This window comes from Spermophilus citellus (genome assembly GCF_964194105.1).
Source record: "Spermophilus citellus genome assembly, chromosome: 9".
Classification (NCBI taxonomy): domain Eukaryota; kingdom Metazoa; phylum Chordata; class Mammalia; order Rodentia; family Sciuridae; genus Spermophilus; species Spermophilus citellus.
This window is the reverse complement of record NC_138191.1, coordinates 127,033,026-127,052,588: the sequence shown is the minus strand read 5'-3', so window position 1 is coordinate 127,052,588 and position 19,563 is coordinate 127,033,026. Positions and strand designations below refer to the sequence as shown.

The 19,563-nt window shown below is 60.6% G+C and overlaps 1 protein-coding gene across 1 annotated transcript in view; it reads left to right on the top strand.

Moving 5' to 3' along the window:
- IGSF21 (immunoglobin superfamily member 21) overlaps window positions 1-19,563 on the top strand; it is a gene marked incomplete at its 3' end in the record, with an annotated part of 172,172 nt that overhangs the window by 60,818 nt on the left and 91,791 nt on the right. Inside the window, exon 2 of the mRNA XM_081305456.1 lies at window positions 7,740-7,852. Within this exon, the coding sequence (XP_081161582.1) occupies window positions 7,740-7,852 (113 nt within the window). The remainder of the gene's footprint in view (window positions 1-7,739; window positions 7,853-19,563) is intronic.

Below are 19,563 nucleotides of genomic sequence, written 5' to 3'. Positions count from 1 at the left end.
AATAACCTATCATCCGTATTTTAAATTTTATTCTAAGTCACAGACGCCCCCCGTTGCTCACGCAAGTGTCCTCGTGACGCTGAGTGGGGTCGGAGCGGCGGGGCTGCCCCCTCCGCACACCCTGGAAGTCTCCACCCAGAAAACCCAACAGCGTCCAGCAGTGACGGCTCAGTCGCGGCCCGCGACGCCCTTGGGCCCTCTGCCCAGCTCTCAAGCCTGGCCCGGGTGGCAGCCTGCTGGTGGGAGCCGAGGGGGCCCGGGGCTGCAGGCAGGGCAGCAGAGGCCAGCTCCTCTGTGCCGCAGGGTCCCCGTCTACCAGGTGCTGTCCCAGGCTTCCCGCCCGAGCCGTCCCCCTGCGCCTCCCCAGCCAGCCCAGCAACGGCCCCTCTGCCACTGGGCACAGGGGAAACGGAGGCTCTGAGCCGTGAGCCGGCTCCCTGGGGGCTGTAGGGCTGGCTGGTGGCAGGGGGTTCAGCACTGTCCCCGGGCAGTCAGATTCCCAAGTTCAAGGTCATGTATTTGGGCACCGTGGTCCCTGGCAACATCCCACCGGGAGGAGACCCCTTCCCATACAGGGGACGCTGTCCCCTGTATTTTCTCACCTTAATGTCACCATCGTCCTGAGAAATTAAGCAGCCAGAGCCTGTTTTTCAGGGAGACGACTGAGACTCGGGGACAAGTAGGCGCGTGCCTCTGTGTCCCTGGATGAAGCCCGGACCCTTCTGGACCCTTCTGCTTCAGGAGCTGAGCTGTCGCCCCCTCTCCCCCATCACTGGCTGCCCACGGGGCCTGACGCGGGGGGTCCTCTGCCCAACACGGCCCTGACACCACAGGACAGCATGGTGTCAGGGTGTCTCGCGGGCGCCGTGTCCTGCTCCAGTTGTTCTCTGGAGAAACCAAAGGGGATTAAGAAATGGCCGCCCCTCCCCTGGCCCCAGGCGCAGGTTCCGGAGGGCAAGGGTAGCTCCTCCGACGGACAGTCACAGAGAGGACCAAGGTGGCAGAAGGGTCCCAGGACTGTGTGTCCAGGGTCCTGGGGCCTGTCTTCAAGGACCTGGTGGCTCTGAGACCTGGGCCAAGGCCTTCCTACCTGGGCCTCACTTCCCGCACCTGGGTGACCAGGTCCCATTCCTCTGCTCCTGGGGTGGGAGCTGGCTGGGATTCTACTCGGGGACAGACCCACATCCCTTGGTTGATCGCCTTGTTGTGTCATCTCCCCCCACCCTTGTCTCTTCACTAAGAACTACTGAGCACCTACTGTGTGCAGCGTATCAGGGACTGTATAACCACCCACCCCAGGACCCGGCGGTCAACACAGTGGGCCCCTGGTTCCCATCCACATCGCGTCCACTGCGGACCACTGGAGGGCTCTCCTCCCCGCAGCTCTGAGTCCCCATCTCCTCCCTCTCCCAGCCCCACCCTCCTCCAAGTCCCCAGAGTCCTCTCCACCGAGGTGGCCTCAGAGACAGGGAGACGGGGGTCTGCAGGGAACAGGCTGGAAGCCACATTGCCTGGCCAGGACTTGACCTCGTGACCCTGAAAACTGCAGGGGACGCTGGGGAACGCACCTGGAGGAACAGGAGCGGGGACACGGGTCGCGTGGCAGTCCGTGTGGTTAGGGCCGAGACGCGTGGCTCAGAGTGGGCATCATGTACAAGGCCAACGCGCAGACAGCCCTGGGCCCCGGTGTGGACCCTGGTGAAGCCGGGGACAGACCACAGGGTCCCAGGGGAGCCACCGTTGGCAGGTCTAGCACAGCACCCTACAGGGGTCCATGCCCTTGACCTGTGGTCAGCCCTGCACACGTGGCCTCATGGGGATTTTCCCACGGTCACCTTCCCTGGCGGACACTCAGAGAGCCCGGGACTGAGAGCACAAGTTCTGGGTCCCGCCAGCCTCAGTGTCTCCCACACGTGAAATGGGAAGAGAAAGAACCCACGCTGGCTTCTACCCACAGGGAGCCGGGTGGGAGCCCGGGTGGGTTCTGAGGGTCCCGGAAGAGCCTTCCAAGTCTTATTAATAGTATAACCACGTCATCATCAATAATGAAACACAATTAATAATAAATAAACAAACTAACGATAAATAATACAAAGGCCATGAATAATACATAACACTACAAGGCTCGGGCACATCCGTCCCTGCTGACGGGGGGTTTGATTAGCTGGCTGGGGATCACAGAGGGGGACGATCTCAGAGGAGCCTGGGAGGCCGGGCCAGGGCCTGGGTGTCCTCCGTGTCAAGGACATCTCCCTGGAAATGCTGCCCGGTGTTTGAGGCCCCTGGTGGCCCAGAGCCGAGCTGACCTTCTGCCAGGGGGCGAGGTGGGGTAGCTCTTCCTCTTGATGGTCTCTGACGGCTCAGATTTAGGTTGGGAAATCCGCGGTCCAGACACTCCCCGGCAGAACGGGGTCTCCCGGCCTCGGCTGCGCTGTCTGCAGAACCTCTTGGTTCCCCGTGGGTTCGCTTGTCCCTCAGCAGTCCTGAGTGCCAGCACCGTGGCCACAGCATGAGGACACAGTGGACAGACGTGCGCTTGGCCGCTCAGGAGTCCGCCCCCTGCAAGGCCACGTGGGGGGACATTGGCAAGAAAGGGTGGCGCCCTGCGTGGATTCAGGTTGTGGTGGACCTGTGAGGGGGCACTAGGGGGTGACGTCGGGGTGCGTGCTGAGGATCCCTCCAGGTGCACGTTGTCTAAGCTACAGCCCGAGGGGCGCTCTGAAGCCACCGGCACAGTGACGGGGCACAGTGACGGCGGGTGTTCCCGTCAGCAGGTGCGTAGACCAGGAGCAGCACGGAGCCTGCCCATTTGGGGACTAAGTAATTCAAGGTGTCTGAGGATCCGCCTGCGAGAGAGAGGGGCAAGGGGTGAGTGAGGAGGAAGCAGACCTTGAGGGGCCTCAGGGGTGGGGGTCACTTCATCCCTAGAGCAACGACAAGGCAGGAGAGGCCTTGGTGCCAGGGTGACCTCTGGTCACTGGGCTGCAGCTTCCAGGCGCAGCTCGCTGGGCAGGCACAGGGGACGGAGGCGCGCCCCAGTCCCCACTTAAGGTGCCCCTAGTCCGACGTTGGGGACAGACAGATAAAGAACCCTGTGCCGGGCTGGGAAGGAGCCCAGAGGCCGTGATTGAGATGCGGACGGGTCTGTGGGCTCTGAGGAAGAACAGACGCAGTAAATCAAGGCGAGGGTGACCGTGCCGTTGACGCTGGAAGGACGTGGACAGATGTCCCTAGATGAGCTCAGACAGACGGGCAGTCCAGGAGGAGGAGACGCCCGGCAGAAAGGAGAAGCGGGGGCTCTGGGAGGGCTGGGGGCGGCAAGGTGGCCAAGCGCCATGTGAGACTGATTGAGTCGGAGGCCGCGAGAGGTAAGCCCATCAGGGAGCCAGTTGGCCATGACGGCTCCGAACTTGATCCTGAATCGGAAGCCAACGGAGTAGGAAATGGAGACGGGGGAGGGGAGAGCGGCGTCCTCGGATCTGCATTGTAGAAACATCACGGAGATTCTGGCGTGGCCAGCGCGTGAGGCGGACGAGGCTAGAGGCGGGGACCCGCAAGCCGGCTGGCTGTCGCAGGGTCCTGGGAGGACTTGAGGGTGCAAACCGGGCAGGACCGGCCCAAAGTGGAGGCTGTGTGTCCAGGATGTAGGGAACAAATTGGCCAGTCCAGCCCTGGGTCCCTTCTGGTGCCACCAGGTCCTCAGACAGACATCTCCCTGGCCCAGAGTCCTCACCTTCCCACCTCCTCTGCTGGATTTGAACTTGGACCCGGCTTCAGCCATCAGCCATCCTGTACTCTCCTCGTGGATGACCTGTGTCCTGGGCTGTGGCAGGGTGTCTGATCCTGCTGCACCCCAAGCGGGACTTCTCCTGGGCTTCCTGGTCCCTCGTCCTCCTCCCCCACCTGTGTTTTCAGCTTCTCTGTTTGGAATCAAGGGTGGGTAGGCTCCTGTGAGATGGCCGGAAGCGGGCAGGCATTCTGTGATCATGAGGAAGCCATTCAGCCTCTCTGAGCCTCAGTCTCCTCACCTCTAAAACGGGACACTATCCCACAGGGTCAGGAAGGTGATCAATGAGATAATAATTACAGAAATCCTTGGAAAACTGCCAAGTGTGAATCCCATGTTCATTTTTTTCAACAAATATTTATTTGGCTTCTAAAGAGGTGCCAGTCGCTGTCCTAGATTCTCAGGACAAAGTAGTGGTTAAACCTGTGAAGTCAGGGGCTGCTCAATCTGAGAGACGGTCGAGCCCGGCCTCCCTTGATCTCTCACTAATTCCTCTGCGGACCCCGGGCAGAACTCGTGGATTCCTATTTGAAAGCTCCCTGAAGGCTGAGCAGGAATTCCCCCAAGCCCAGAGTGAGGGACAAGGCTGGGGACAGGCTGGAGGTGTGACCGGCTGAGGAGTGAGGTGACAGAGGCTGGAGGGGACCGGGCCTGGGCAGGCCTCCTGGGAGGGAGCCCTGGGAGGCCCTCGGGGAGGCCAGGGCTGTGCATCTCAGGGACGCAGCTGGGAGTGTGCACGGGCTGTGGCTGGGCTGCCTCCGTGGGCATGTGAGGAACAGGGTGCGTCTTGGTGGCAGGCCGTGTTCATGGCGCCTGCCTCACAGCGTGGCTCGAGGCCCGAGTGGCCAGCACCTGGGAGAGCAGGAGGAGCCACCCCTATCCCCGTCCACTGCACAGCTCCGCTGACCCACGGAGCTCGCGTCCCAGAAGGAGAGGCAGATGGACAGACAGACACCATGCTCCAGCGTGACACCCGCAGCTGGCAGCTGCCCACTGAACAGCACAGGGGGAGGCGGGAGGGGAAGTGCCAGGCGGGCCACGGCCGTGGCTCTGTGATGCAGCGCTCGCTGGGCCCGTGGGAGGCTGTGGCTTCCCTGCCCAGCACGGGGGACTGCAGCCTGGGATGCCGAGGACAGGGCGTCGCTGTGAGCCGTCCCCGACCCTGGGATAGGAGCACATCGGCTCACGAGGTGTCCCCTGTGTCCTCCCCAGGACTCCAGGGCACTGAGCTGGGCAGGCCCGGGGAAGAGCTGGTCCTTTACCTTTGCACCCAGTCGCCTTGCTTGCCTCAGCCCATCAGACCTGCAGGGTGCCCTGCTGAAGATGGCTCCAGGATGCAAGAGGTTAAGGGAAACCCCTCCCATGGCCTCAGCGTGGAGGGTCCTGTCCAGCGTCGGGGCCTTTGCACTTACCGAGCTCCGTCTGGCATGCTCTCCCCTAGAAACCTACGTGGCTCCCTCCTTCCCTGACCCCAGCCTCCCCAGAGAGGCCTACCCAGGGTGTCTAGAGCAGCCCCGCCCCTTCCTCTCCTAACCACCCCCAGGTGTCCTCTGTCATCCATTCAGTTGCCATCTCTGCTAGAATGTCACCCACGTACCCCGTGTCTAGAGACTGCCTGGCCCAGAGCAGATTCAGTGAATATCGTTTCCGACTCGGAAACACAAGGGGGAGGGAGAGGTTCCGCCAAGCCCTGAGGCGGGCCCAGGTGTGACTGTCCTGCCCACCATTTCTCAAGGTTAATTGATGACAGAAATCCCAGGCCTCACCATCGATCCAGGGTCGGGGAAATGACCGCTCAGCACCCTCCCCAGGTCACCCCTCCACCGTCCCCAGCCCCTCCCCTGCCGCTCCGTCCTCTGCTCTCCTGGCACGCCCCGCGGGTCCCAGGGCTCAGACATCTGCTCCCCCATCCGGTCCCCCGAGCTGCCGCCATCCACTCCCCACCCCACGCCCGCACCTGTGGTTCCCTGGTGGCTTGCCAGCCAACGGCGCCCTCCCTCCACCCTGGCTGGCCTCCTGTGGCCGCCATCTGTGCCCGCGGCAGGCCGGGCTGCATCCCAGGTATGGCCTTCCCTGCGCCTGCCGGTGGGAGGGGACGTCTCTGGTCTCGGGCCATCAGCACGTGGACCGATGGTGCTCGGCTCTCACCAGGGTCTTTGCAGGTGAGAAGCAGAAGGGCCGCCCCACGGCGAAGGTGAGCCGTGTGGCCGCCACGTGGGCCTGGAACTGTGGCCAACAGGATTAGGAACTCTTGTCACGGTCCCCCCAGGAAAGTCCCCAGCTGAGGCAGGAAGAAGAAAGCCCACGTTGTCCATCCTCCCACCTCTTCCTCGAGTGGAGGGTCTGTGACCGTGTGGTGCTTATCACGGGCCCCAGGGCTGGGTCTGAAGCCAGCTCTGCCACTTAGAGCTGTGCAATCTGGGCAGTTACTTGACCTCTCTGTTTTCCTAGCTCACGTGGGACTCCTGCCAGCTCCTTTCTCTGAGCCTGTTGTTTTCAATGAGTGAATGTGTGTGAAGCACTCAGCCCAGCGCCTGGCCAGCCTGGGGCTTGGACCCTTGAGCCCTCATTGCTAGCTCACGTCTGGACGCGGCTTGCCTTGGCGGACCCCTGTCGTCACTGGGCTCGCTCCTTCTGTGGGTGGCTTCGTTTGTCATGCTCCCGGTCTTTGGTCATCCAGGCAGGATGAGGGTCCCTGGTGCCCGTCCTGTAGCCCTGAGCCTTCTGTCCCCATCTACACTTGCCCTGTGAGTTGTGGTGGCACGGCCGTGTCTGTGTCTGTGTCCCCTCTGCCTGCCACCTCCTTCCTGGCCAGGGTCTGCACAGAGCAGGGAGCCGGTGAGCTGAGGGACAGTGGGAAGGAAGAGTCCCAAGGTGGACCCCGCGGGCTCTGGTGTCCCCGCGAGCCTGACCTTGGCCGACGTCAGACTGCGGACGGGGAGCCCAGGCCTATCCCCTCTCTGGCCTGGGTCCTGGGGGTCCAGAGCCCTGGGCCACGCGGGTCCAATCTGACTCCAACTTCCAGATTGATCCTCATGAGATCGATTCTTGTTTTTTCCCTGGAGCGTTGTGGCCATTAAGTTCCAGGCAGGGGTCAGGCCCCGGGCTCGAGCCGCTCAGGTTGCCTGCACAACTGAAATCCCAGCCGACTCGGCCAGTTTCCTCATCAATACGATTGGACGGGATTGACCGCTCAGTCACTGGGGGACAGGAGCCTATCAGAGGAGCCTGGTGCTCAGCCCGAGAACGGGTCCCCTGCTGAGCAGGAGAGTGGGTCAGAGGTCCCACCAGGCTGGACACTGTGTGGAGGCCGCAGTGTCCCCAAGGTGTGGCTACCAGGACAAGAGTCCCATCCCCGTGTGCCCAGGAGCTTGGCAGGTGTTCCCGGGGTAGCAGTGGACCAGGGACATCATCTGCTATTTGCTAGGATTTGAGAGTCCTTCTAGGTGGCCACCTGTGGTCACCTTCTCCTCTGTGGGAGGGGCTGGACCTGCCCTTGCCCTCCCTCAGGAGTCAGGGTGCGCACAACGGGAACTCAGGGTGTTAATGAGGCCAGCATTGGCCTCCAGGGCTCTCTCCCTGGGACTGTGATGAGGCACGTGCACTATGAGGCCAGGCACAGGGTCCTCGTGTGGCTCAGGGACCCTGTCTGCAGAGGGCGGCGAGGGATGAAGGGACCCCACGTGCGGGCCGAGGGGCAGCATGGACAGAGCTCTTACTGCGGCTGCCTGCAGGGGCCAGCAGGTCCTACCTTTGGGCATAAAATCATTCCAAGTAGACATGATTTGGGTTTGGGGCCCTCGGGGGTCTGGAGGTGGCCGATGGGGAGACGTGGATGAGAGGCCGGGTCCCTCGCTGTCCACAGTTGTCAAGGGCCTCTGCTCCTCCCGCTCCCTCTCCCCACGGGCGGGGTCCTCTCCCTACTCACCGCCTCTTCTCCTTCCCTCTGCAGGCTACCTGACCGTTAACATTGAGCCTCTGCCCCCTGTGGTGGCTGGGGATGCGGTGACCTTGAAGTGTAATTTCAAGACGGACGGTCGCATGCGCGAGATCGTCTGGTACCGGGTAAGTGGTCACTGCTGTCCTTGCCGTGCCGGGGCTGACCGCAGCCCTTGGAGCCCCCAATACTCTCACAGGTGTCGCTATGTTCTCCGCTCTGCCCTGGCCTGGAGTGGTCCCGGCCCTCTGCCAGGTCTCCATCTGGTGTGACACCCTCCTCAAAGACCACTTGCCCAAACTTCTCCTGTGCTCTCGGGATCGATCTCATTCTGGCCTCCTTTGTGTCCCTAAAAGGTCCCCACTCTGAGGAAGCCCCATTAGTATCCAATTCAAAGTTACTGATAACACGGTGGGTCCTGGTGCCAGGGCACAACTAAGGAACCATTATGGTGGGATCCCAAGTAAGAGGCTTGGGGTAATGTTCTTGGCAAGGGAGAGGGAAGGAGAAGGCTCCCTGTCCTCTTTAAAATCACATTACAGAGATAATCTGCCATCTAATCCCATTACATGCAGGACCAGTCTGGTGTCTGGCACTATGGATCGAGGTCTGAGAAGGGAAGCGGTCAGAGATGAGCAGGGCTCATCAGTAACAGGAAGAAGAACTCCCGGCCTTGGGCACCGGGGGCCTCTACAATCTTTGTGGGTCTGGGTGGGGCACCCAGGATGCTCTCCTCTGCCACGAAGGAGCTGGGGCTGGGCTCTGGAGAAGGTACAGAGGCATATGATGCTCCTCTGCATCATGCTCAGGTGTGCACAGCGGGAGTACCACAGAGAACTCCCCTTCCATCAGCTAGGACGGGTGGGCGACATGTTTCAGTAAGACCCAGAGAGTAAATGCCTCCCTCTCTGCTGACCACGTGGTCTCTGTCGAAACTTCTCACTCTACTCTTGTGCTGGGCAAACCGCCTCAGATAGCGTGTACGTGAGTGGGCACCGCTGTGGTCCCAGGGGGACATTGTGCATGGACACCCAAACTTGAATTTTGTACGATTTTCACATGTTGCAAAATATTCCTCTTCTAACTTCTTTCTCAACTATTCTAAAGGGTCAAACCTGTTCTTAGCTCTCAGGCCGGACAGAAACAGGGTGCTGGCTGATCTGGTTCTTGGACTGTGGTTACAAACCCCCAGTCATTGGCCAGCTGGGTCACCCTCTCTGCACATGGATGCAGAGGGAACCCTGGGCACCTGGCCACTCCTGGTCTCAGCTAAGAACTCTGTCCTCCCCTCCGCCTCGCTCTCCGTCCAGCCTTGCCCGGGGCCAGCCAGTCCTTTCTTTCTTGCATTTTTCTTCTTGGGCTCATCATTTACGGGTGAGTGCTGGGCTGTTGGCCGTGTCTCTGCTCCATCGCACGCTCCTCGCCCGCCCTGCTCTGGGTCAGCTCCAGCGCTCTCCATCGGGTCCCCACAGGCGCAGCCCTGACACCAGGCACCCCACAGGAGCCTGGTCTTGGAGGATGAGTGGGCCCGGGAGAGCCAAGGCCTGTGTGGACGAGGGCCCTGGACTGAATCACTAAGAGGCGTGTTTACAGGCTGTGGGGACTGCGTGGCTGACACAGGCTGCGAGCATCTCATTAGCACCTGGCAGAGGCCCTGGGACAGATTAACTCCAGCTCACTGCCGAGGACCCTGGAACCGTGCCCCGCCTCCGCCCTCCTAGAAGGGATGGGGAAGGGGGGGCGTGGAAAGAAGAAGAGTGCGAGGGGGTGAAGGTGGCAGGGGGTGCCCACTGCCCTCGGTCACCTTGAAGCAGCTGTCTGCACTCTGGGTAGAAATCCAGTGTCACTGCCACACTCGGTGGCAGCTGCCAGACCAGGGACAGCGCCAGGGCCTGGCTGGGTCCCCATGCAGGAAACCAGGAGGCTCCTGGGGTGGGGGAGGGGAGGGAGGAGGAAGCAGCCCAGCTCCGGGGCTGGACGGACTTGCCTCTTCCTCTCCGCCCTGTCCCTGGTCCCGGGCACTGTCTGGGCCTCTGAACCCCCCGCCTGCGGTGGCCTTCACTGCCTGAGGAATCAGTTACAGCTCTTGCGGGTGTCGGGTCCTGCAGGCCAGGCTATGGTAGGCTGCTCTAATTTATTTTATTTCACTTCACATCCTTTGACTGAGGGCCTCCAGAGTGGGGGTATGCAGATGTATGCAAATTACATGCAAATCACTCGCCAGAGCCAAAAGCCTGGGCCCTTTTAATTCTGTAACTGGTCGAGGTGGTGCCTCAGCTGACGGGTGACTCTCCCTGGGACAGGGAGTCCGCGTGCCCTGCCTGTGATGGAGAGCAGGGGGCAGAGGGTGGAAGGAGATTCCAGGAAGTGGCTCCAGGCTGCCACCTTCTCTCTCTGCTGCCACTCTGGCGTCCCTCCCTGGTCCCCTCTGTTCCCCGGGATCCAGCTGAAGGCAGAGAGATAAGGGCCGACTGGACAGGGGCTCCGGGAGCCAGGGCCCCCGCCCGGGGCCGCAGAGAAGCAGCAAAGAGCTCCTGCCTCCTGCATCCAGCTGGACCCTCCTGCGCCCCCTGCTCTGGCCCAGCCTGCCCCTGCCCTGGCCAGCAGAGCTGCCCTCCTGCTGCTGTTTGTTTTCTAGCCACGAGCCGCTCCCCTCCCCCGCCCCGTGAATGAGCCTCAGAGCCCGGTTTGGAAAGAAGTGAATAGATTTACACAGGTCCCGCCAGGGCTGGGCTCCGGTCCCTTCAGAAGGGAAAAGCAGGGCATTGTGAAGGACCGCGCTGGCTGCTCAGCCCAGGGTGGACGGAACGGCCCCAAACCTGTGTGAAGGCCAAAGACGTTGTCTTAGCAATAGGAGCATCCCAAACTTTCCAAAGATGGAATGAAGGGATGGACTCGCTGCGGGAAACTGGAAGGGCGGTAAAGTTGTGTGACCTACAGGGGTCACCCCCTGAGTTCTCAAGACCTTTGGCAGAACCTCAGAGGGAAGGAGAGGGGGAAGGAGCGAGGGCCTGAGTCTTGGACACCTTGCCCATGGTCTGGCCAGCTGGGAAGAGGCTCTGCCAATTTGTAGATGATGCCAGAAATACAGATTAGACTCGAGAAGGGCCCACGGTCAGAGCCCCCAGGTCCGCTGTCCAGCGTGGTAGCAACTGATGACATATGGCTGTTTCAATTTAAACTTAATTGAAATTAAACTAAATAAAAAATTCATTTCCTCAGTCCAATTAGCCGCATTTCGAGTGCTCACCAGCCACATGGAGTCACCATATTGGACGGAGCAGATAGAGAACGTTTGCCTCCCACAGAACGTTCTGTGGCCCTGCAGCCTGCACTAGATACGTGGACTTTTTTCTTTTTTTTCTGGTGGCCTCTGGAATACACTGTGCTCGCCTAACAAAGGACTGTTCATCAAGCCAGCCTTCCTGGAAATTCTAAGATGAATTTCAGTAAAATGATTCTATTTTTGGAACCTGCCATTCTTAGATCCAGCAGGTGGTGAGGGAGGGTAGGAAGGGGTAGGGGCTACGGGTCTCAAAAGCCCAAACAAGATGTCAAGAGAGCCATCAGGCCCTGAGATTCTGGGCCCCGTAGTCATCTGACAAGTTCATGCCCAGTTTAAAGATGCGTCACGGCACTCCTCGCCCTCTCTTCGTGATTCTTCCACAGTGGCAGGGGTCTGTCTCCCAGGTCTGAGTCTCGCGGGCTCCTGCTTCACAGCTCATGCACACAGCTCTGGGAATATGGAGTGGCTAATAGAGCTGAGGTGCAATTCCAGACTTGGCCAGTAGGAGGCTGTCATGTAACAGTCAATCTACCTACTGTCCTAGGCCAGAAATGAATGACACGGAATAATCTCGACTGACGGCTTCCTGTGCACTGGGGACTTGTTCAGTAATGCCGCTAGCACTAATTTGGGTAGGAACATTATTGACCCTTTACATTATTGAAGCTTTAGGAACATCATTACGTGCGTGTCCAGGTTGACCCTATAAGGTCGGTTCGACTATTAATCCTATTTTACAAATGAAGAAATGGATTCTTCCAGGAGACTGTGTCTCAGCCCATGTTGTCTTCCTGGCCTCTCCAGAAAGTTCCAGACGTGCTCTCTTCCACGATTCCTCTCGTGGGTCCCAACTCAAGGGCTGCTCATGTCAAGACACAAGCATTTCAAGGGCAACAGCTTTATCTTTTCCCTGCTGTTCTCTCGACACCTCCTGCAGTCAATATTTGCTAAATTAACAGATGTGGGAGCTGTAAAAATGCAAACACGTGCGCATTTTCCTAGGCCCCGCCGGGGGAGACTGCTTGGGTTCTGGGCGGGCGTGTGTGGACGGTCCATAGATGGTATCTGTCTGTTGAGAGGAAGCGTGGGTCTTGTAGACTCCAGGGGCGTTGTGGAGGTGGGAAAAGGGACATTTGGTTCTAGGAAACCCCGTCTGACCTCATTTAGTTGGGGGTCGCCTGCCCTACAGGCAGAGCCAAAGGTCTGTTTGTGTCATAGAAATCCATTAAGCAGCCACAGAGAATCACGGGAATTTAACCTTTCTCAGCCGTTTTGATCACGCTATCTTTGCTTCGTCTCCTTCCTCCACAATTTGTTCCCAAGAGCTGCTCTGAGCCCAGGTCACCAGGCCACAGGAAAGGGAACCCTGGAGGAGAGGGGAGGGAGGAGACCGCACAGGGCACCGGCGCCCCCTGCAGTCGGCTCCCGCGTCTCGCTCCTCGCAGGTGGAGCTGGGAGACCAGACGACCCCACCCGGCCTGGCGCCTCTGCGGGGAGGGTCGGTGGCCTCTGGGACCATTAGAGCTGGGACAGATGGGCGGCTGGGGGGCGGGGTGGAAAGGCAGAGGTTGCGGGGGTCACTGGCCCTCTGGGGGTTGACCCCCCCGGTGACCTAACCGTCTTGAATTTTAGAGGCCTTCTCTGAAATGGGACACGAAGCCACGGGCTTGGTAGGCTGAGGGCGGGGTTCACCGCGGCACCGGGCCTAACAGTGGTCGCCATGGCCTGTCACCTTTTGTAGTAACTTAAAACATCCAGCGGCCAGTGGCAGAGTGGAGTGGGGGGCGTGGGCAGGACCGCAGGGCGCATTCCGCAACTTCCCTCCGACCTACAGTCCCAGGAGCCGATGGCAGAAGGCACTCCCGGCAGGTCCCCCGCCTCATCCCTCGGTGGTCTTGCCGGGGTCTCACTGGATCCCAGCTGAGACCCTCGAGGACCGTGGCTCTCCGGGACGTGGCCCCCTCCCCTCAGCCCCTGACAGCGTTTTGTTTGAAGAAACGGCAGATGCCATCCCGAGGGACCAGGGGGGACCAGCCCGGGCCAGCGCCCTCAGGGCAAGAGGCAGGAGCTCTCCAGGTGACCAGCAGAGCTGGACCCACGCCGTGGGCCCTCCGGCTCCATACGCGGCCTCTCGGCCCCTGGACCTGGCGCGTCCTCGCTGCCCCCCTGGACCCGCGTCCTGCTCTGGGGCTCCCAGGTCTCGGTGGCTCCAGGGTCGGGGGAGGGGGAGCGAGGAGGACAGGAGCCGGGCTGAGCAGGCCCAGCTCTCTCTCCCTGTCCCTGCCTCCCCCAGGGCCAGGTTCTCTCAGGAAGGGTGCCTTGTACCCAGTCCTAGCCCAGCGGCCACATGGAGGGAGGAGGGGGTAGCCAGGGAGAGGGCCACCAGAGGCTCAGTCTCAGGATCACCTGGGCGGGGCCGTAACCAGCTCCTGGACACCTATCCATAGCCCCAGAGCCCGGATGGTCCCCGGCACAAGCTCCTGCTCTCCTGTGGCTGACCTTGGGGGCAGAGTTAGAAGGACAAACAAGAAAGGCACCAGGTCACCACCAGAGCATGCAACCAGGACAGACCAGTGAGACAGAAAAGGATCAGAGGGTCCAGAAAGACCCTCGCAAGACCCTCGCGTCAGGCGAGATCCCGGAGGCCACAGGAAACCCACCCCGCCAAGGAAGGAGGCAGAGCGTTCCGCCAGAGGCCGCGCTGGCAGTCAGCGTCCTGTGTCCCCAGCACAGAAGGCAAAGCGAGGGTGGAGCAGGGGAGTCGAGAGGAGCTGGGGACGAAGCTGGGGGGCAGGGCCCCTGGGGCGGGCCTTGTGCTCGGGTGGAGCTGGAGTTTCCAAGAGCAGCAGCCAGCGTCGGGATGGGGCTGTCAAAGGTCAGTGCGGGTGAGGACGGGCGGCAGGAGGAGGGAGCACCGGGAACGGGTCACCCTGGGGAAGCAGGAGAGGCCACCTCGGGAGGTAGCGGAGGCCCGGGGAAGAGCAGATTCCACTGTGCGTAAGAGGGGGCGTGTGGGAGGGGGTGGGAAGGGGTGAGTGAGAGGGGAGCAGGAGCAGGAGCAGGAGGAGGACGGGGCCAAGTCTCCTGTGGACTTGGGGCTGGAGCCGGGCGACAGCGGTTGAGGCCACGCACCTGGAGTCCTGAGCAGAGGCCACGCCCAGAGGCCTGTGCTTGGGAGTCGCCACCAGGGATCTGGGTGTGTCCCCAGAGCTCTCAGGGGAAGCCCAGCCAGCCTGGGTCTGCGCACAGAGGCCCTTGGGGGAAACGGGGACCCGAGGGAGGAAAGGACAGGCCCACAGGACCCTCGGCCTCGTTGCAGGCAGACGCGGCCAGGTGCCTCTCCCCCACACGCCTGCCCTTCCCGTGGCTGCCCCTCCCACCCCACACTTCACAGGAGCGTCCGCCACCTTAAGGACCAGGTTCAAGGCCGTCAGCCCCACGTTCAAGGCCCCTCTGGACAGGAGCTCTGTGGGCCCACTTCTCCAGCTCTGCTTCCTCCCTCACTCCCCGTGGGCCCACCGTGCGGATCACAGGGCTCGTGGGCAGGGTCTTTCCCACCTCCGTGGGGGCATATGCCAGAGCGATGCCCTTCTCTGCCCTCCCCCAAGCACATTCCCACTTTCCCTCCAGGGCCAAGGCCGAGCCTCCCCGACTCCCCAGAGGCCTTAAGCCCTCCCCTCCCCTCCCTCCTCCTCCCACTGCCACCCCCCACCCCCGGGTGGGACCTCATAACCCTCAGACTATTCAGGACTCTACCAATGACTCGACGCTGGGGCTTGTGTTCCGTTACCCAGTGGCTGTTTCTTGAGCACCTACTATGTGCAGGCACTGGGAAAAGAGCATGGAATCAGAACAGCGCAGCCCTAGTGTCGCGGAGCCTGTAGTTGAATGGGACTGGCAGGTGCTGTGCGAAAGACCACGCAGTGAGCCTTCCAGGCTGTGGTCACTGCCTCGGAGAGAAGGACCCGTGCGGCTAGCTGAGCGCTCGCGACAGGAGGACTGACCGCAGTGGTTAAATGACTCGCACAGCGCAGACTCCGTGCCGGGTGCTTGGGTCAGCTTTTTGGCAGCCATGACCACGAGACCCCACAAGAACCATGTACAGAAGAAAGGCCGTGTGGAGCCCGTGGCTTCCGAGCCTCAGTCCATGGCTGGTCAGCCGCTTCCTGAGGGCCTGAGATGAGGCACAACATCGTGGTGAAGCAGGTGGGGGGGGAAAGCGGCTGGAACGTGGCGCAGGGAGCACAGAGAGTCCCCTCCCCAGGGGCACGCCCAGCTGGTCAGTCCCAGCCCATCTTCCTACAGTTACCGCTCAGTGAGTCCCCACCAGGGCATGGACGCACTGACTGGGTCCAGGCTCTCTGAACCCAACCGCTCCACTACCGACCCCCTGCACCGTGTCACACATGAGCTCAGCACCTCGCGTCTACCCCGTCCCATGAGCTCAGCACCTCGCGTCTACCCCGTTCCTCTGGCTCAATATTCTGCTTCTGCCTTTCTCCCCAGTCTCCATGACGCTGAGGACGTTGCTTGGGATTAATGAGGGCTGGGCAGGGCCTGTGTGGGGCCTTGAAGCCACCTCAGGTCTCACAATGGGAGCCTGGTGACAGGCCTCCTGGGGACGGCGAGGCTCTGCCCCGTCGGTGTCTGAGCAGATGTCAGAGGCCCCAGGATTCCTGGCCTGGGTGTGGGGGGCACCCGTGCCCTCCTGTTCTTGAGTTCAGCCCTCCAAGGTGCGCGTGGGGCACCCGGCCACCCGCCCGGTGAAGGCCAGGGGTGGGACTGTGGCAGAAAGTTCCAGATTCCCCTGGAGAGGGTCGACCTCACGTGCGCTGGGAACCAGACCCATGTGGCTGTAAGTGTCCAGGGAGGGACCCCCTTGAGTGACCATTCAAAGGAGGTGAGGTCAGCCCCCACCCGAGAGCTGAGAGGGGGATGGCAAGGAATTCATTAAGATCCAGAAGAGGCCTCTGCTGCCAGGGCCTGTCAGACACTCTCTGTCCCTGTCACCTGGCTTGAAACTCATCAGTGAAGCCTCCTGGCCCTTAGGATGGGGGCCACCCCCGGCATCACCGGTCAGGGCCTGCGTGAGCTGGCCTCGGCCCTGCTCTCCCCTTCTTCTGCCCTGAAGGACAAAGCTCAGATATTCAGAGACGCCCGGGAGCAGAGGGCTGACCGGGAACCTGAGGTCAGGCCAAGTTGAGCAACTGGCCCAGAGGGTGCTGCTAAGAGCGGTCATGTCAGTCTGGGGCCCGGCTCTGGCCCAGGGCTGGGCTCTTTCCCTGAGCTCCATGGAAGGCCACCCACCCGCTGGGGCTGAGGGACCCCTGGGTGGCTGGCAGCCTGAGAACAGACCCATGGAAGGGCTGGACCGCTCTGGCTCAGGGCACCAGCTGACCAGCAGGACAACCCTGTCTCTTCCTTGTGACTGTTGCTAATGCCACCAACACGCTATAGGCCAGGGCTGTGTGAGGTCTGCCATAGACGTCACCTCTCTGAGCCTCCAGAGGGGCCATCTGGTTCCAGGACAGGTGTCCATTTCAGAGTTGGGGACACTGAGGCTCAGAGCAGTAACTAACTGTCCCAGCTGTTGGAGGCAGGATGCAGAGGGGTGCTTGTCCTGTCTGGCTTCTGGCTGCCCCGTGCCCAGGCTGGGGTCCAGGGCTGTCAGGGCCGCCCCAGTCCCCCTCGGGGACGCTCAGGCACCTTCTGCTCGGGAAGAGGGATGTCACGGCTGTGGGGTCCTCGGGGGTGGCTGCTTCGGGCTGTTGTCTTCATCTCGCTGCCAGAGCCACCTGTGTGCAGAGGCTGTGGGCGTCCAGCAAGGACACAGGACAAACAGCTTCCAGCCCAGAGGAGACTCGGGCCACGCGGGGCTCCCCTGCCCTGAGACCAGCACAGAGCTGACAGGTGGCAGGAGGGGCTCCCCCGGCCCTCCCCACGGGCTCCACCAGAACCTGGGGCTCCACTGATGGTGACGGTGGCCGGACGGTGGACAGTCTGCCCTGGAGCCTGTCTTAGGGACGGAGCCGCAGCGTTCTCACCGTATCGTCATCTTGCAGGGTGGGGACGAGTGAGCAAGCACATTGTCAGGAGCGGTTCTTGGGGAATCTGTTTTAATGGCTTTAATAATTATTTTAATTGGCACATTAATTACAAGAGCAGGTGCTTCCCACGGCCTCGAGGGTGTTGAAAGCTGTTTATTTCCTTAAGTGGTTCCAACGCTCCCCCTCAGCCCTGTTTACCCCGTGAATATCAAATCGCTCGGGGCCTGTTCTGCAGGACGAGAGGCGAGGCCTGGCTCTCCGGGAGGCCCCCTCCCCGCTTCAGGGCAGAGCCGACGCCCTACAGACCCCACGTGGGGTCTCGCTGCCCCAGCCTGAATCCTGCTGGAGAGACTGGGGTGGTGGTGACACCAAGGGTGGCCCTCCCTCCCATCAGGCGCCTGGTGAAGGAGGCGGGGGAGGGGGACCGGGGGCCTGAGCTGCACCTGCCGTCGGGGGGCCGAAGCGGAGCCAGGACGGTGTCCACAGGAGGTCAGTGAATTTGTAGCACCATCGTCCAACTTTAGAAAGTTCCAGACCTCCCCCCAGAGACGTCTGACAAGCAGCTCAGACTCTGCCTGGCCCCAGCTGAGCTCCGGGTGCCCCCCACCCACCCTTCCCCACCTCAGAAGAGGGCATCGCCCTCCAGCAGAACCCTGGGCTCTGCCCGTGTCCTGTGCACGGCCCCAACCCTACTCTTCCCCTTGGCGGGTTCTGAGCACCTGCACCAGTCCGACTGCTTCTTCCCCCCCCCCCCCCCCCCCCCCCCCCCCCCCCGTCACCACTGGGGCCGAAGCCCCGGGTGCTGCTCTGAGTAAGGCACCTCCGAGCCACACATCAGGCCCCGTCCTAAGGGCATCAAGGGAACGGATAATGTTTGCACACCTTTGGTTTGCACAGACATCTACTGACACCCATTCTAATTTTTAAAAATTTTTTGAACATTTTAGGTTTCTACATCATCTACAAAAAGTGATAAGTTTTCTATTCTCTTCCAACACCTGAGAGACAACGTCTCCTAAGTCAGGAACATCCGTGTCCTGGAACCAGATCTCTGGGATTCAAATCCTAGCTTTGTCATTCAGAAGCTGTGTGACTTTGGGAGAGTTGCTGTGCCTCTCTGTGCTCTAGTTTCTCCATCTCATGTAATGAACTCAGGACAGTGCCTGGCACTGGGTCGTTGATGTGGTTACACTTACGGAACTTATTATAATTTCTTGCCTTATTCCATTGTCTAAAATCTCCAGAATTCTTGTAAAAATGTTGCCCTGTCTTGTTCCTGGTTTTCATGGAAATGCATTTATTGGTCGACCGTGGCATGAGGTATTTGCTCCTGATTTCTGATAAAGGCTTCCATCTGGTCACAGACAGGAAGGTGACTTCTACTCCAATTTCTCCTAGACTTTTTATAAAGAAAAATTAATTAAATGCTTCTTAAGAATCTATTGAAGTAATCATAAGGTTTTCTTCCTTTAATTTACTAATGGAATGAATTATGTTGATGGTTTTCCTAATATTGGGTTTCCATTGGGTTTTTATAATTTCTTTAAACAAATTTCTTGTGCCCCAAATTAAAAGAACTCTCGAGTATTTATTTTTTATTATTATAAATGGAATCTCTTTCATTGGATTTTCTGTGGGTCTCTGGGCTCTAAGGACGTGAAGCAATTGATTTTTTGGTGTGGTTTTATCTTGCATCCTACAAATCAGATGAGTTCATTTTTTCCCCCTAACGAGCGGCAGGCGGTGGGTGGCTTTCCCTGGATCTCCAGGCAGCCGTCGGCATTTCCTTCTCACCTGCGACTTTCGACATCCTGCATTTACTCGTGAGCAGGTGTCTCTGGAGCGCCACGGGGTGCCGGGCACCGAGCTGGGCTCTGCCGCCTGCTCGGCCGGGTGAGGGCCGACAGCGGGGTCCTGACAAGGGGCAGCCCCTGCAGTCCCAGAGCCCCTTGGGCTGACGGAGACTCAAACCCATCACCACGGTCAGGCGGACTCCCGATGGACGCATCCCCTTGAGGACTGGGAGTAGTACCCTGACCCAGGAGGGGACCCGAGCTCACGGCTCGGTGGCCATTCTCGACAGTGACAGCGAGGACAAGGGTCCCCACCCTCGCCCTGGCCTTGGGCAGGCCGCTCTCGGTCCCCTTCCTCCTCGAATCTTGGACCAGCTTCTACTGAAAAGGAGCAGATGTCCCTTGATGGTGGTCCCTGTCCACTGCGCCCCTGCTCCAGGCTCAGAGACGGCCCTGCAGCGTGTCATGGTCCCCTGCTTCCCTGTCCCTGGGTGAGGGTCTCCGGGTAGCTGATGGCCTCTCGGTGTCCCCGCCTGCTTGCCCCTTCCTGCCTGGGGACTCGCTCTTGGCTCTTCAGCAGTTGCTCGTCTCCGCGTGCCCCGCGGCCCCCGCCCCTCTGCCAGCACCTGATGCCCCAGGAGCCCGTGGTGACGGCTTCCTTCCCCTGAGGACAGTCGACCTAATCATCCTTGCGGAACTCAGGACTCCAGCGC